The sequence below is a fragment of the Baudoinia panamericana genome, assembly GCF_000338955.1.
Source record: "Baudoinia panamericana UAMH 10762 unplaced genomic scaffold BAUCOscaffold_4, whole genome shotgun sequence".
NCBI lineage: Eukaryota > Fungi > Ascomycota > Dothideomycetes > Mycosphaerellales > Teratosphaeriaceae > Baudoinia > Baudoinia panamericana.
This window is the reverse complement of record NW_006911260.1, coordinates 1,133,993-1,148,789: the sequence shown is the minus strand read 5'-3', so window position 1 is coordinate 1,148,789 and position 14,797 is coordinate 1,133,993. Positions and strand designations below refer to the sequence as shown.

The 14,797-nt window shown below is 55.1% G+C and overlaps 10 protein-coding genes across 10 annotated transcripts; 3 read left to right on the top strand and 7 right to left on the bottom strand.

The window, feature by feature from the left end:
• Positions 1–303: 303 nt before the first annotated feature.
• BAUCODRAFT_146841 (uncharacterized protein) lies at positions 304–2,038 on the bottom strand (the record flags this gene model as incomplete). Its single annotated transcript, XM_007676794.1, has 2 exons — positions 304–789; positions 845–2,038. The coding sequence occupies 2 exons, from the start codon at positions 2,036–2,038 to the stop codon at positions 304–306; spliced, it is 1,680 nt and encodes a 559-aa protein (XP_007674984.1).
• Positions 2,039–2,570: 532 nt separating this feature from the next.
• On the top strand, positions 2,571–4,034 carry BAUCODRAFT_419761 (uncharacterized protein). Its single transcript, XM_007676793.1, has 3 exons — positions 2,571–3,111; positions 3,166–3,828; positions 3,891–4,034. Exons 1-3 carry the CDS (start codon positions 2,743–2,745, stop codon positions 3,987–3,989), a joined length of 1,131 nt encoding a protein of 376 aa, XP_007674983.1. The 5' UTR covers positions 2,571–2,742; the 3' UTR covers positions 3,990–4,034.
• A 228-nt stretch (positions 4,035–4,262) lies between these two features.
• Positions 4,263–5,889, bottom strand: BAUCODRAFT_574398 (uncharacterized protein). Its single transcript, XM_007676792.1, has one exon. The coding sequence runs from the start codon at positions 5,802–5,804 to the stop codon at positions 4,536–4,538; it is 1,269 nt and encodes a 422-aa protein (XP_007674982.1). The 5' UTR covers positions 5,805–5,889; the 3' UTR covers positions 4,263–4,535.
• A 9-nt stretch (positions 5,890–5,898) lies between these two features.
• BAUCODRAFT_419686 (uncharacterized protein) lies at positions 5,899–6,539 on the top strand. Its single transcript, XM_007676791.1, has one exon. The coding sequence runs from the start codon at positions 6,179–6,181 to the stop codon at positions 6,428–6,430; it is 252 nt and encodes an 83-aa protein (XP_007674981.1). The 5' UTR covers positions 5,899–6,178; the 3' UTR covers positions 6,431–6,539.
• Positions 6,540–7,484: 945 nt separating this feature from the next.
• Positions 7,485–8,626, top strand: BAUCODRAFT_419645 (uncharacterized protein). Its single transcript, XM_007676790.1, has one exon. It carries the CDS (start codon positions 7,648–7,650, stop codon positions 8,239–8,241), a length of 594 nt encoding a protein of 197 aa, XP_007674980.1. The 5' UTR covers positions 7,485–7,647; the 3' UTR covers positions 8,242–8,626.
• Positions 8,627–8,810: 184 nt separating this feature from the next.
• Positions 8,811–9,778, bottom strand: BAUCODRAFT_121160 (uncharacterized protein; the record flags this gene model as incomplete). Its single annotated transcript, XM_007676789.1, has 4 exons — positions 8,811–8,919; positions 8,979–9,045; positions 9,100–9,361; positions 9,416–9,778. 4 exons carry the CDS (start codon positions 9,776–9,778, stop codon positions 8,811–8,813), a joined length of 801 nt encoding a protein of 266 aa, XP_007674979.1.
• A 234-nt stretch (positions 9,779–10,012) lies between these two features.
• Positions 10,013–10,528, bottom strand: BAUCODRAFT_23084 (uncharacterized protein; the record flags this gene model as incomplete). The annotated part of the gene is made up of 2 exons (XM_007676124.1): positions 10,013–10,258; positions 10,286–10,528. 2 exons carry the CDS (start codon positions 10,526–10,528, stop codon positions 10,013–10,015), a joined length of 489 nt encoding a protein of 162 aa, XP_007674314.1.
• Positions 10,529–10,839: 311 nt separating this feature from the next.
• On the bottom strand, positions 10,840–12,443 carry BAUCODRAFT_66267 (uncharacterized protein; the record flags this gene model as incomplete). Its single annotated transcript, XM_007676396.1, has 4 exons — positions 10,840–11,542; positions 11,602–11,675; positions 11,795–12,193; positions 12,252–12,443. The coding sequence occupies 4 exons, from the start codon at positions 12,441–12,443 to the stop codon at positions 10,840–10,842; spliced, it is 1,368 nt and encodes a 455-aa protein (XP_007674586.1).
• A 230-nt stretch (positions 12,444–12,673) lies between these two features.
• BAUCODRAFT_419610 (uncharacterized protein) lies at positions 12,674–13,229 on the bottom strand. Its single transcript, XM_007676788.1, has one exon. The coding sequence runs from the start codon at positions 13,147–13,149 to the stop codon at positions 12,826–12,828; it is 324 nt and encodes a 107-aa protein (XP_007674978.1). The 5' UTR covers positions 13,150–13,229; the 3' UTR covers positions 12,674–12,825.
• Positions 13,230–13,308: 79 nt separating this feature from the next.
• Positions 13,309–14,625, bottom strand: BAUCODRAFT_67635 (uncharacterized protein; the record flags this gene model as incomplete). Its single annotated transcript, XM_007676503.1, has 1 exon — positions 13,309–14,625. One exon carries the CDS (start codon positions 14,623–14,625, stop codon positions 13,309–13,311), a length of 1,317 nt encoding a protein of 438 aa, XP_007674693.1.
• Positions 14,626–14,797: the final 172 nt, after the last annotated feature.

The window sequence follows — 14,797 nt, the reverse complement described above, 5'->3', positions numbered from 1 at the left end:
ATGAGCGTACGAGCGTAACCAACATAATGTTTTCATCAACGCGTGCATCATCTTTCGTCCCATCAAAGTCGTCATGTTTGCCGTCTTCTAGAAGACGATGCTACCATCCTCGCGCTCCCATGCCTCAGTTATGCTCGTATCGAGGCGATCCAATGCTCATGAGATCCGTTCGTCGACTATACTACGCTTTGCAGTCCAAAACCATCGTAGTATCGTCGTTCCTTCTCATCCACCCCATACTCACCCTCGTCAAAGCATCCCCTCACCAAACTCGGCGGCCTCGAATCCGACTCTCCACCCACCCTACGGCTTCGTCTCCGCCGCGGGATCCACCAAACTCCCCGCCGCCGCACTGGGGCCCACCCCGGCCCCCTTCATCCTCAACTTCACCATCCCGCCCGCCTCCCCCCCACTCTCCGACGGCGGCGTACTACACCCCGCCGGCGTCCCCAACCCGGACATCGGAGACACAGTCCCACTCCCAATCCGACTCCCCACCATCGAATCCGGGACGGGGATCCGAATATCCTCCGGGCTGCCGGGAATGATCTTATGCGGCAAACCGGGGATGTGGATGCGTTTGGCGGAGTTGTTGTAGGAGGCTGGAATCACTTCGATGATTTCGTCGCGTGGGAAGGAGAGGGAGGGGATGTCCGTTGCGGAGCAGGCCATGAGGTAGCCGTAGAGGACGCGCAGGACGGATTCGTGCGCGATGATGAGGAGGTCGTTTTGTTCGCGTTCGAGCTCGAGGATGATGGGTTCGAGGCGGACGGCTAGGTCGTGGTAGGACTTGATTAAGTTGGTTAGCATGATGGGCGAGGTGGGAGGGGTTGGAGGGACTTACTTCGGCGCGTGGGTAACGGTGGTGGTACGGATCGAGCTCGTGCTTCGCTACTTCTTCGGGATACTCTTGTCGTATCCGCCGCTCGGACATCTTCTCACAGACGCCAGGATTCAAGGCACTCATCTGGCTACGTTGCCGTACCTTGTAGCCCAAGTTGGCAAGGTACTCGCTCGTCTCGATGGTCCTCCTTCGCGTGCTGGTCCAGATGGTTAGAGGCTTCAGGGCTGTGCTCTCCGGTGCACCATGCCGGATAAGGTTCTGCCGCTCGCTCTCGCGATGCGTAAGCAGCGTGTCCGACATCTTGCGGGCATAGTCTTCGCCCTCCGGACTTAGAGAGGCGTCGTTCTTGAAACTATCCTCGTCTCTGCTTGTGCCGGCACGGACAAAGTACGTCTGTCGGCTCTTGATATGCAGATTCAGCAGGTAAAAGACGATCCGTTGGCTCAGATACCCGAAGGAGCAATTATTGACAATCACCCGTTCGCCGGCATTGATCATCTTGACGTAGTGCAACTCCGATTCTTCCATACTCTCATAGTGCGGTATCCGTGCGGCGATACGCTTGAGGTAGTCTTGGACAGCGTCTTCAGGATCCCAGCCGATGTAATCCGGTGAGCTGATTTTCACCGACCGCACGTTCTCTTCGATGATCTTCTCGTCTGTACACGCCGTTTCGATGAACAGCGTCTGCACGTTCTGCTTTTCAAACTCCTTGGCCAGCGCCCGTCTTCCGGATGCGAGAGGATTGACTGCATCGTAGATGGCTATCTGACCATTCTCCTGGTACAGGAATTTGAAGATGTCTTCTCGGCACTTCTTCGTGATCTGATTGCGTAACACAACCGAAGACTCACTGGCATTGGCGAAGAAGTAGTCAACAGGGATCTGGTCCTTCTGGCCAACGTGTGCTCGACGATAGTCACCCAGGTGAAACACGTGGGTCTTCACTCCTAGCCAACGGAGATAGCGGGCAAGCGCAACACTGATATGCGTCTTGCCACGCGCAGGCAGTCCAACGGTGGCGATCACTATTCGACCCGAGTGGAACAAGCGACCAGACTCTGTAGAGTACAGTTGAGCCGGTGCCATAGACTCCTTCTCGGGTAGAGAATGGATTGCATCAACATAGGTGCTGGTCCGCCGCATATAAGCGGGCGAGCTGGCCGCCAGATCGGCCGTGAGGAGGGTGTCCATGTCGAAGAAGGATCGAGCGAGATAGCAGTCCCTACAGTCTCACAGAAATCCAATCGGTTGTGGGCATACGGTGGAACCTAGCTGACCTCCTTGAGGTAGACCTTACGTGGTGGAATTGGACCGAGCAGGAGGGGAGGGGGAGCCCAAGGACCGGGACTGTTTGCTCGTGGACCAGGAACTTCAAGGAAAACAAGAGGCAACGTCTGCGCAGCGGGAACGGTTCGATGGCTAATAAACGTTTGGTACTTGTGAGTGCAGTGCCTCAACAAATGCGGAGCAAATCGGATGGAAGCCTGAGTGATATCGGTGTTGTCGTAGTCGACTGCTTGAGCCTTGTTACTGTTCTTGAGTATGAAATTGTTCTTGTGCGACGCACACTTGGCACTTGAACAGCTCTGGATGCAGGGTTGTATACAGTTGTAGTTGCTTCAAGTGTGTGGGAAAGTAACTCTTATCGGCGGTCACGTCAAGTAAGAGGTGCGGTCGGGGGCCAATGGGAAAGCTTCCGCATCTGCGATCTAGCGCATATTTCGGGGTAGAGCTTTCGCAGGAGAGACGAGGTCGTGTGCCTGCCTGTACTCAATCACCTACCACTACTCCTCCGCCATCGACCGTCTCTCACACACACCAACTGACAAGCACCATCGCTCCTATCCTCATCTGGACTGGATTGATCTGCTGCGTGAACGGAAGGATCGAACGAGATGGCCGCGCCTGGCCTGGAGAAGGAGGTTCTTACCATACCCGTCACCAACCCGTCCGCACCTCCTCTCGATGTGACAAAGCCCCCATCAACCGGAACCAATGCCATCTTCGACACATTGTACGATACATATAGCTCCTTCCTGGACCGGAGAGCGGCGCTGGGCTTGAGCAACCCCGGCACGGTGGAGAGCATCGCGAAAGAAGTGCAGCGTGACGTCTTCCTCTCCGCGCAAGCCTTCTCAGGCCTTCGCGCCGAGCTGAACAAGTCCTTCTCCCTCAACCCCATCTTCCAAGTCAGCCACGCCTTCTCCACCGGCTCGCAGTTCCTCTCACCCTACACCTTCCTCGCCCTCTTCGGCACCGACAATGTAAGCCAGCACGCATACTCTACTGCGCCATCTTGCCGCTAACAGTATGTATAGGTCCTCCTCCAAGGCCAAGTCGACTCCGACGCCTCCTTCTCCGCCCGCTTCAACCTCCGCCCCCACCCCCGCTACACCTTCAAATCCTCCGTGCAAATCCAACCCTCCTCCGGCATGTCCCCCGGCGGCGCGCAAGTCTCACTAGAGCAAGACTACGTCGGCGACGACTTCAGCGCCTCTCTTAAGAGCATCAACCCCAGCATACTAGAAGGCGGCCTGACCGGCATGTTCATCGGCTCGTACCTGCAAGCAGTGACGCCCAGACTGGCACTCGGCTTGGAAGGCGTCTGGCAGAAACCCGGCGGCGAGATGGGACCTGAGGCGGCGCTCAGCTACGCCGCGCGGTACAAGGGAAATGACTGGATAGCGTCCGCGCAGCTCTTGACGCAGGGTGGTCTGCAGGCTTCGTACTGGCGGCGGCTGACGGATAAGGTGGAGACGGGCGTGGATGTCAACTTGCAATTTGCGGGTCTGTCCGGGGCGAATGCGATGATGGGTGGAATGCGGAGAGAAGGCACGGCGACGTTGGGCGCGAAGTACGAGTTCAGTCGGTCCATTTTCCGCGCGCAGGTGGATAGCCAGGGGAAGATCGGATGTTTGTTGGACAAGGTCATTGCGCCGCCGGTGAGGGTGACGTTTTCGGGGGAGATGGATCATGCGAAGGTGAGCACCCGAATACATCGAAACCTCTACTGGGACAAACCCGTTGCTAATGCCTGTTATAGAACGCCGCCAAACTCGGCCTAGCAGTCTCTATCGAAGCCTCCGGCGAAGAACTCATGGAGCAACAAGACAGGGTCTCGCCCGCTGCGCCGCCCTTCTAAAACGCCAAACCGTCCGCAGCGACGGCTTTGGAATGGCGGACAAACTCTTCACTCTGTACACTACACCATGTACATTCTCTGCAGCTCGCTGTAAGCTTGCTGTTCTTCGCCATCTAGATATTTGAGGTTGGTATGGATGACGGTTGTTGTAGCATAGCGCGGCGTGGCGAAGTCGGGCGCGCTTCGGCTGCGCAAATCGCAGGAACAGCGCGTGAAGGGAGCACGTCACGGTCATTGAGAGGATGGTGTACTGCTGGGAGCTGTACAGATAGTAATACATTCGGAATGCAGCCGAAGCGTTCCGTTTGTGATTCAAGTCCGCATGCCTCCTGTCTCTTGCCGTTGTCGCGGTCCGTTCAAGAGGAAGGGTGAGTGCCCATTGCATCCGTACGACTTTCTACCCACGAGCACCCAGTCCAGAACTACAGCCTTCTCGTCGCTGCCTCGCGCCACATAGACTAGATGCACTTGCCTACGTTTCGCACAAGCCCTTTACCATATGCACTAAGACACACTTCCTCATCTCTTCCCACGCTCGTACAGTCGTCACTCACGCGAATCCAGTTCGTCGAAGACCGACAGATCCTCTCCCAAAGTCTCGCGGACCCAACCAGACCCATTGAATCTATTCACAAACTCGTCAGTAATATAGATGTCTTGTCCACACGGTGGGGTCTTGAGAACATGCCGATCAGCTTCTGCCGCGCTTACATGCCGATTCTCGCTTCGTCGTCCCCCTTCTTCTGCGGCATGTGCTGCGAGTGGCGAGTCAACCCTCGTCAGCGCAGTGTCGACGGACCTTGGCCCGAGGTGATCTGGGTTGCTGCCAGGCGGAGGACTGCAGGTGGCGACATATCCATCCATGGAAGAGATGGTGCGGGTAGGTCGGACAACCGTATCGAGACCGATGGCGTGTTCCTTGCTCCAAAGATGTTTGCGCGTCCATGTGTATTTAGGCAGCGCTAGACGAGATGGTGGTGTTTTGATCAGTACGTATTCAACCCCATCCTCCCAGCGAGTGTCTCCCAGGTGATGCTCTTGAACACGCTGCACTTTTGCCTGACGGTCATTTGGAGCGTGAAGCCTGAGATTCTCCAGTGCCGACGTGATGGGTACTTGAGGCGGATCAAGCGCTTGATGCTCCTCAACTGACACTTGGTTGTCCGCACGGACGGCGAACCGAACGCGTTTTGCCGCCGGCGGTGACGATTCCTCCAGAGGTAGCTGGACCGGTCGCTCAAGTCCAGGCGATGTCTCTTCATCACAGTCCGCGCTCCGCTTGCGTTTTTGCTGCACGGGGAGCTCAACATCACCATCTCCCTCCCCGACCGCTGGAATCACGTCATCAGCAAACCGCCTACGATTCGCTCTCCGGAAGATATTATGCTTCGCCCGTTCGCCCCACAGCCAGTCGTCAACCTCCGCAAGCGTAGCTCCGGTCCTCTCGGCCGCCCACCTTATGGCAGCCCTAAGCCTGGCCTGGACAGTCGCAACGCTCCGGAAGACGGGAAGTGGACGTCCGGCGTTTGCCATGTCGAAGATGTCCTTGTCCCTGTATCTCTGCGCCAGCCGAAGCAGGTTGCCGTAGCAGAGCATGTTTGGATCGGCGTGGAAGAGCAGCTCATCAGGGAGAACGTGTTCGGGCGGGGCTGCACGGTATCGCTTGAATGAGGCCTTGGTCGCTTCTCGGACGGTCTTGGGGTCGAAGTCTGCGTGTGAGAATCTGTATGTTAGATAGGTTATTGACTCCGGTTCCACGGGCTGAACCTGGCATGGTGGTGGCCGCTCCTTTTGGTGGGAGCGCGGATCGTTCATGATCTGGTCTTGTCGGAAGAGCGAGGCTGGTTCCACTAATGATATCTCCCATGCGATGACGTTTAATGCTTGGAGACTTTGAGCAAGCTCAATGTCCTTGATGTTCCACGAGAGGGAAAAGCGGTAAATGAACTGTACCTACTGTCTCTGGAGAATGGACTACACTTCTGGCGCGAGATGGGGACGGGATACTGGAAGCAGTCGTTGGATTTGTAGCGACGAAGCCAAAGTTCTGATGATCGTGGGATCCGATGTTTGATGCAGAGAGCTATTGTGCTTTGTCGCAAAAGGTGTCACTCTCTGGTGAACTTACTGTGAGCCTACGCCACCACTACACCATTTGACGTCGACAAAGCCTTTGTTGTGAGCAGGGCATGGTTGTCGTACACGTTGCTCTGATGTCTTTGGTAGTTTCCGTCGCTGACAACACTTCTGCGGCAGGAGGGTTTCGGTCTTCAGGTCTGATGAAGGAGCGGTACAGCAGCTGTCAATGCCGAATTGCCGATCGTTGGCCATCACGTATCACAACAAATGTTGCGGAGATCCCAGCCATGCATCATGGACTGTCTTGCTTGAGCAGGAGCTCTCATTCCATGTGTGACTTGATGATTGAAGAAATGGTATGAAGAAATGGTATGATGTGGATGTAAGGTAACTGTCACAGAGTGAGCCGGAACTGTGGTAGCGCCGCGGTCCTGCTGAGTGCTATGCGGTAGTATCCCTCTGATCTATTCGTAAGCATACTAAGTGCAACACACATGATGTGTTGGTCTATGTACTCTCCGCATCAAGTCCATCCTCGACATGGGGCGCGGTTGAGGTGGACAAGCGGCGGAGACCAGACATCATCGCAATGGACGAGACTGGGGAATCAATATAGCAGCTCTGTCCACACTCGAATACCCTGGTTTTAGGCGGTCACGAGCTACCCGCAGTGATAATGTCAGCTGTGCCTTCAATTTCGAGCAAATGTGATTAGTTATCTATCGTACCTCTAGCAATTTTCGCTGCAAGCCAACCACCAAATGAGAGACAGAGCAATGGCTTGCGCTGGTGGCACTGAGAAGCGAAATCAGTCAAAGCTCGTCCGCTCGTATCCAGGAGTCGAGCACAAATATGTGCCGCTTTCTGGCTGAGAGGATGTTTGTTATGCCTGCGCTACTCTGAGGTAGGCAAGCTGCTCGCAATCGAGGCGAGTGCCAGATTGTTTGCTTAGTTGGTTGGGTTGAACAATCACAGAAGCAGTTGACGTTCAGAAAAGGAACGCGCTTCGCTGCCAAGACTCGACAGAATCAGTCAGCAAGTAGCTTAAAATACACCTTTCAGCCCTTGCAGGTCTTGGCAGCACAGCCAACATCTGACATTAGAACATATGCGGCGACTGCTAACGTGAAGCTAACGGTGAGGCTTATCTGCGCTTCCTTGAACGCTACAATCCTGACTGTAGCGTGGACCGCAAGGATGCTGTGACGGCCCGGGCATCTCACAAATCGCAGGGTGCCTTGTTTGCGCAGCATGGCTAGACCGACTTCGTTCGTAGGGCCAACCAATGCCTAGTGGTCGACCAAGGGCGCAGTCAGACCACCGATCAAAGCTGTGCTCAGATCGGTGTAGCGACGACCCGTCAATCTCACGCTGGCAGCCACATCTCAGCAAGGGACAGTAGGTATATGAGTATACTCCGTTCCTTGCTCCTTTGTATCGACCATCATCACACCAACAAGCAAGCACAGCAGCACAGCCAAGCAAGGGTTTCCATTCATTCACTTCACATTCACTATTCCAACCCAACAGTCTTTCCATACCGAATCTCACCACGCAATAAACCAGTAAAACAGCAGTCATGCAGTCCTTCACTACTCTTGCCACCATCTGTCTTCTCGCCATCGGCGCGCTTGCCCGTCCTCACCCCCAAAGCGACAGCAGCAGCCCTAGCTGGGGCTACTGCTTGACCAAGTCCGAGGCTCAGCAGATTGCGACGAACTACGGCGTCCTCATTGCCAACTACAGCACGGCGCTCGCCGACGCCGCCCTCTCCCCAAACTTCACCGATTACTCCGAGTCCGTCAACACCCTCATCAATCAGTGCTCACAGGGTGCGGCCGCCCTGCAACTGCCGCTCTTGGCACCGACTTTCACCAACCGCACAACTTTCGAGATCGGTCAGGGCCAGCAAGAGCCCATCAACTTCAACCAGCTCAACATCTGGCACAGCTGTGACACTGTCATCATTCGCTGGGAGACTACCAACACTACCCGTCTTAACACTACCCGCCCCGTCATTGGTATGATAAGCATGGAGACCATTGCCGCTCCCGCCGGAAACCTGTATCCGTACTACATTGACACCGTCTACTCGGAGTTCGACGCCGGTGCTTGGCTCGAGAACCTGCAGGATGCGGGTATCTGCTCCACCAACACCACACTCAAGGCATGATCTGGTTGTGAATTGGTTGCAATGTCACGCCAAGACGGTGATACGAAGGCACGAAGCACGCTCTGGGCTCGTAACGGTTTTGCCTATGGGAGGCATGCAGGATTATTGTACATACGAACACTTCTACAACAGCGCGGCGTTGGATTGGTGAGCCAGGTGTGAGAATTCTAGTTTAATCCATTAATCCATCTGCAAAAAAGCTTTCCACCTCCCTCATTGTGCCACCGCTCACGCCACCCCAGACGCTTAGTCGTCTATTGCAGACACTAGTAGGTTACAACCTGTTCGCGTAGTTTCTCCTACTAGTTGTCGCACAACGTGTTGGAACGGTTGGACCCGCCTTTGGAGGCTGACGCCCAACAACGTCAGCCATGTCAGCGCATCTGCCTGCAGCTGAGTCGTCGAGCAGAGGTCTATGAAGAAACGACTCGCAGGCCTAAGACGGCTCGTTCGGGTGATGATGGCTCGCTGATTGTGGGCCAGCTCAAGCCAGACTGTGCTAAGCGCACATCAGCTGGCCTCCATGCCGGCCAGCGTGCTACGCTCTTTCGCAGTTGCAACATCGGCCTTCACTTCTTTTTCGTAAGCGTGCCGATGACGTGAGGCACAGTGTCGTACTTCCCCTCGCCTTCGCCTGGGCGCAGCTTGACCTCTTCCCAATCGCCGGCTTGCAGCAACCTAGTTTCGGCAGTCAGCACCGATATGACGTTGGAGGGCTGGTGTAAAGCAGTACGAACCACTCATCGGTTGGCCTTCTGATATCACACCCATTAAAGAAGTGCGGCCAGATGTGATTGAGGGCCGCTGCGCGCTATCAATCAGCATAGGTTCAGTTTGATGAAACGAGGCGTTGCCCACCCTGCCACGTCTCTACAAAGTCTCCGGTATACTTCGTTCGCACATGCTCGTATACGAGCCAACGACCACCGGGCTTGAGCAAAGGATAAAGCTCCTTGATAATGCGCTGAGGGGTCGGGATGCTGCAAAGACATTGCACAGTAATGATGGTGTCTATGCTATTAGGCTGGATCCCTCCCTTCGTACTCAGCTCTTCGGCCCCACAGCCTATGATCTCGTACACGTCGCTTAGTCCGGCGGCCACAGCGTTCTCACGGAGAGCCTTTGCTCGATTTAGTGCTTGTCCGCGTGCTACAACCTACATTTCTGGACCGACCTTGTGCATCCCCCGATTCGGCTCGACACCATAGATCTTCGTGATATCCTTGTTGTTGGCACGAGCGAACAAGTACAGCCATTGACCCGAGCCCGGGCCTATGTCCAGGCAAACGCCACGAGCACTATTCTGTAGCAGTGGCATGACTTTGGGTGCGGCGTTCTCGCGTGACCTGGGCCCAAAGAAGACCCAGAACCTTGCGAACCAGGCATCCTTGAAGTCATCGAAGCTAAAAAAGGGTTTGAAGTTGAAGCTTAGTATCAATTCGATAATGGTCGGTATCAGATAGTAGGCTGAATAGGACATGAGTAGCAGGGGCCGGAGCAAGTTGAACGGCCCGGCTTCCTGAGCATTACCGGCCATCTTGATACAACGGAAATGGGGCGACAAGTTACTTGAAATGCTAGAGCGTACGACAAGACGTGTCGTTCGTTGTCAAGCACCACGATGCTTGGCCGAGGTTGAAGCTGTAGGCTCTCGGCCCATGCCGCCTTCATCACTTGCAAACGCCTATCTACCGACACACTTGAATGTATGACCCCAATTAAGAGATATTTGGAAGGACTACAACTTTGCTCGGGCAGGCTTTGCAGGGAACTACCTACCATGACTGCCATCGGAAGGGGTAATGCCGCCGTATCCGTCACCCCTACCGACCTCGTCTTCGGCTTGGCCGTCGTGTTGGTCTTCATCTTTATCTTCATCATCATCATTCTCGGAGAAGGGCCCATCACTGTCATCCTGCTCCTGTTCACGCATACCATTCGCTTCGCGTTCCGCCCCAGGATCCTCACCTTTCTGTTCTACCGCATCTACTCTTTGCTCAACCTCACTTAGTCTCCGCTCTATCTCGTCTTATCTTTGCTCTACATGCTCGAACTGCGTGGACGGAGAACCTTCGTGGTGTGAATGGTCTTCGTACCGTAGCTTCTCGCGGTCAGCTCCCTGCACGTCGTCACCTTCGTCGGCGTAGGCGTCCTCAAGATAACTTCCAGTGTTCTCGTCTGACTTTGTCTCGGAGTAGTCGTCCTGCTGCGGTGCGTCTCGGGTGGGTTCGATGCCACGTTGCTGTTGCCGCCTCTGCCACTCTGCCCCACGCTCTTCTCTCGCCATTCTAAACCTCCTCTCCCCGTCTATTTGATCGCTCGTTGCGTGACCAACCATTTCCAGTAACGCACCCTCTATTAACATGAACGCTAGATTGTTCGCGGTTTCCCAAGGTCTTCACACGGAGCGGGTTGAGTGTACTTATATGCGCGATGTTAGGTTGCAGCAAGCGCATCGTCTGACTCACGGCATGCGCAAATGTTGCCACTGCTGGCAATCTTCGAATAGTCCAACCAAACAGATCTCGAAAACACCTTCGCTAACCCAGAGCAAGTATCCTGAGGCGATTGCGAAACCGTAGCCAGTGCTCAAGGAATTCAAGTGGCGCTCGGAGCAGCGACGATGCGTTCTGGGTCGTCACGAAAGACATTATCCTCCCCATCGACCTTGTCTTCGCTCCCAGCTTGCTTCTCCTCCTGATTAACAAAAACAAAGCTGAGGACCACAACCGCAGCGCCTAGCCAATACACAACGCCAGCGGTCTGGTTGTTTAGCACCATCTGCCCAATCAAGCTGAGCGGGATCGTCATGCTCAGGCCAACGGTCACCACGATGGGACTGGTAAGTAGGATTGCATATGCCCAAGCTAGATCTGCGATCAGGCTGGCAAGGCTGTTGACGACAATGATCATGACAACACGCTTCGTGGGTGGCGATTCGAAGGTCTCCCAACCCGCAAAATGCAAGATGAAGAAGCCTGGCCAGAGCAATACCACATTAATGAGCCCAACGAAGCCGAAAAAGATCGGTAGACTGACGCGACTTTCGTCGCCGACGCGCTTCTTCATGAAGGAAGCGTAGAGCCCGTACATGACGGCGGAAAGGAGCGCAAGCGAATCGCCAAGTGCAATCTCGCCAAGCGTCTTCTCGGGGAAGTCACCACGATGTTCGTCGTCCGTTGTCCCGCCGGAGAAGTCAGCGCCACTAATAAGCATGATGCCGGCTAGAGATGCAATCACGGCGAATAGTTTGCGCAATGTGAAACGCTCTACCTTAAACACAGCGCCGAAGAGGAGGGTGCTGCGTATCTTGTCGTCAGTCTTGGAGGTCTCCAGGAGTAGGGAATAAGCATCACTCACAATATACTGCTGGTGGATGTTAGGATTGTCGACGATGCCACGGTCGTGTACTGAAGGCAAGCGGCGGTGAAGTACTGCATTAGATAATGTCAACATAGGCGTCTCGAGCTACAGTAGCAGTCGAGATTGTTTGGAGGCAGGCTTCCGACCATGGGCGATATCTCAGAGCGCGAGAGACAGTTGAAAGACTTACATTCGCAACGAACCACAGCAGACAAAATTCGAAAGCTAGCCGTGCAATCTCTGCAAGGTCCATTGGTCCCTCCGGCTCGGACACCTTGGTAGGCACGCTCGTGCTCTTAGCGTTGTCTTGACTCTCGTCTGCCTCAGATGACCTCCCAAGCAAATGCTCCTCCGACGCATTGGCGGACTGTCTCCTTCGGGCGCTGCGCGAACTCCCAGCATACAGCGAGGTGATCGGATTGTTGTTGATACGGGCGTTATTCCGCCAATCCGCTAGCCACTGCTTGACCTCTCGTCGGTTGTGATATGCTCGTCGCAATAGTATTGGCAGGAGCGGCACGATAAAGAAGCTCGTGTTGATATATGTCATCAAGTAGGGTTTGCTGTAGGTGTCGTCGGCGAAGATGGTCTGGAAGACTTTGTCAGTATTCGATGCGTGTGGCAGGAGAGTGGTACCAACGACGTACGCTGGCTAGGAAGTTGGAAGCCGTCCACAAGAACACGGTCATGGCTAAGAGGAACAGACCAGTTGCTCTTCGCCATCGCTGCCACGTCTTGGAAGACAATGCGAAACGACTGGCTGCAGCCTCGTCGTTGGTGCCGTAGGGAGTGAATGCATCTGCCGCATTTGCTGGCACCGGCGGCTCGAGAGAAGACATCGTATGTATGTCGCTTAGGGAGGATGTGCCTGCTTCACGGCGTACGCAAAGACGCTGTCTCTGCTCGAACAACGCGGCGCCTTGTCCATGTGCAGTAGGAGGATACTATGATCTACCAAGATAAGAACGGCATTGACGGCCGACATGATAATCGCCCGAAGGCGCGTCCCTGCCGCGATGTATGTCATCTGTTCCGAGACGCTGGTTCGGAGATCGGATGGCAAAGTGGTGGGACGGTACGTTTGGCAGGCGACGGCGCTTTGGTCACGACTATGTATGTATCGCTTCTCGAGCAAGTAGATCGCTGATGCAAGCATAGAGATGCCGCCGTTAGTGGGCGCTGTGCTGTTTCGCGATCGTATCTACGTTGTGTTGGGATGCATCAGACCACAGATGAACGACGGGTGTTTGTATAAGCATGCATGCCCGAGCAATAAGACAAAATCAAAGTTTCCATCAGATGAGCTTCAGCGAAACCGTTCTCCTGATGGCTTCGACCATTGTCGACTACTGTACCTCCAACGAGCGAGCCGCGAGACAGAGAACAAAGCGCAAACCCGGGAGAGACCATCGAGACGCACGGCCGAGCGAACAAAAAGCTGGAAATATGTCTCGACAGCGTGAGCGACAACAAGGTCGGTGAGAGGACGCATTCAGTGATTGTAAGCTTTCGTTGCGTGCTCATAACCACATCAGCAAATGTCATACATGATAGTGTCCTCCAAAAGCAACATGGGTATCCAGAAGCCAGAACGCATCTTTTCACCCCCAAATGAGACGCCTAGAGCTTGCGCCGTTCACCTTCGTTTGCTTCGTACGCTGCCGTATAATGTGCAAGGAGGAACACACCTCCTCCTCCTTTTCGTTACCACAAATCGCTCCTTTCTCCGTCATCACTCCTACAGGTCTCAAACCAAGACGTCTTCAACGCCTCCCCAATCGTCAACCGCAAATCGATATCCCTCTCCAGACATCCCTTGACAAGCTCAATAACCGCATCACTGCCCGCCGCAGCTTGCGTCAATGCCCGACGATCCCAATCCGCCTGCAAAATCAACTCGACAGTTTTACTCGGCATTGGGTGGCGGAAGGGCAAGTCGCCGGTACAAAGCGCGTATACGATCACGCCAAAGGCCCACACGTCGCCGGCCGTCTCGAAAAGCTTACGGTTGACGCTCAGGCCCTTTGGCGAAGCGTACTCGAGTGTGCCAATCACGGAGGAAGTTACTGTAGGCTGGGCGGGTTCGGCCACAGGCGGTGCGTTCGCGTGCTCCGGCTCCGTTTCGTCGATACTAGCGTCGCTGTGCAGGAAGTCCGCGAGCCCGAAGTCGCAGAGGCGTAGGTTACCGCCTTCCGTCTCCGCGTTGGGAACGGTCATGTCGATCAAGCAGTTCTCGAGCTTGACGTCGCGGTGACAAACTCGTATGTCCTCGTGGAGATAGCGCAGCGCGCAGGCTAGCTGGTAAGCGTATGATTTCGCCAGGTTCGGCTCCAGCCCTTTACGCCCGCCATTCTCGGAAACGGTAGAGCGCGCCTTGCGGACCACGTCGAAAAGCGTGCCCCCGACGTTCAGATCCATGACGCAATATGTCGCGTACTCTGTCTCGTAGACGGCGCGCAAGCGTAAGATATGTTGATGTTCTAGATGTCGCCAGACGGAAACTTCATGGTCGAGATCTTGCTGCACTTTGTCGCTTTCGGGGTTACTGGCGTCCTGCGCTGCCTTGTGCACGATCTTCACGGCACGCACGACCCTCTCGCCGCTCTCGTCGATGGTGTGGGCCTCTTTGATCGTTCCGAATCCGCCCTGGTTGATCGTCCGACCAACAATGTACTCGTTGTTGAAACCTATGGCTTGGCCTTCATCGTCAGGTTTCGGGTCTGAGACTGGCTCCGCACTGAGTGCTCCTGTCGTCCAGCTCGACAGGAAAGCTTGTGCTGGGCTGGCAGAGGCAGCAGCAGATGCCGAGCGGCGCACTGGCTTCTTAGCGTTTGGTATGCGCGCGGGCCGAGAGCTGGACAATCTGACAGAGCGTGTACTAGACTGCCTACTAAGCGGACTCGTGATCTCAGTCTGCGTTGGCGAGGCTAAAGCGACCGAGTGCTCTACCACTTTCCCCTCGGGTATCGTCTGTGGTGAGACGACCAGCCTGTTGAGGATACTGTCTGCGCTATCAGTCATGGCACTGCTGTCACTAGGTGAGACTGGTGACTGCAAGTCCTCGTCAGGCATTCGCGACGTCGTCGATTCGGATGTCTGGAAGGCTCGTTGCAGGACTGGTGACCCCTTTGTTGGGTACTGGTTTGTGCTCTGGGTTGCTGAGGGTCCGTCGGACAGGTTGCCCTGCTTAGCG

Bases quoted from the DNA above. Each gene is read 5' to 3' on its own strand.
- BAUCODRAFT_419761 (XM_007676793.1), top strand. From the start codon at position 2,743: ATGGCCGCGCCTGGCCTGGAGAAGGAGGTTCTTACCATACCCGTCACC. The intron at 3,112-3,165 runs GTAAGCCAGCAC...CAGTATGTATAG, and splicing joins CCCTCTTCGGCACCGACAAT to GTCCTCCTCCAAGGCCAAGT. The intron at 3,829-3,890 runs GTGAGCACCCGA...TGCCTGTTATAG, and splicing joins GGGAGATGGATCATGCGAAG to AACGCCGCCAAACTCGGCCT.
- BAUCODRAFT_574398 (XM_007676792.1), bottom strand. From the start codon at position 5,804: ATGAACGATCCGCGCTCCCACCAAAAGGAGCGGCCACCACCATGCCAG.
- BAUCODRAFT_419686 (XM_007676791.1), top strand. From the start codon at position 6,179: ATGGTTGTCGTACACGTTGCTCTGATGTCTTTGGTAGTTTCCGTCGCT.
- BAUCODRAFT_419645 (XM_007676790.1), top strand. From the start codon at position 7,648: ATGCAGTCCTTCACTACTCTTGCCACCATCTGTCTTCTCGCCATCGGC.
- BAUCODRAFT_419610 (XM_007676788.1), bottom strand. From the start codon at position 13,149: ATGACATTTGCTGATGTGGTTATGAGCACGCAACGAAAGCTTACAATC.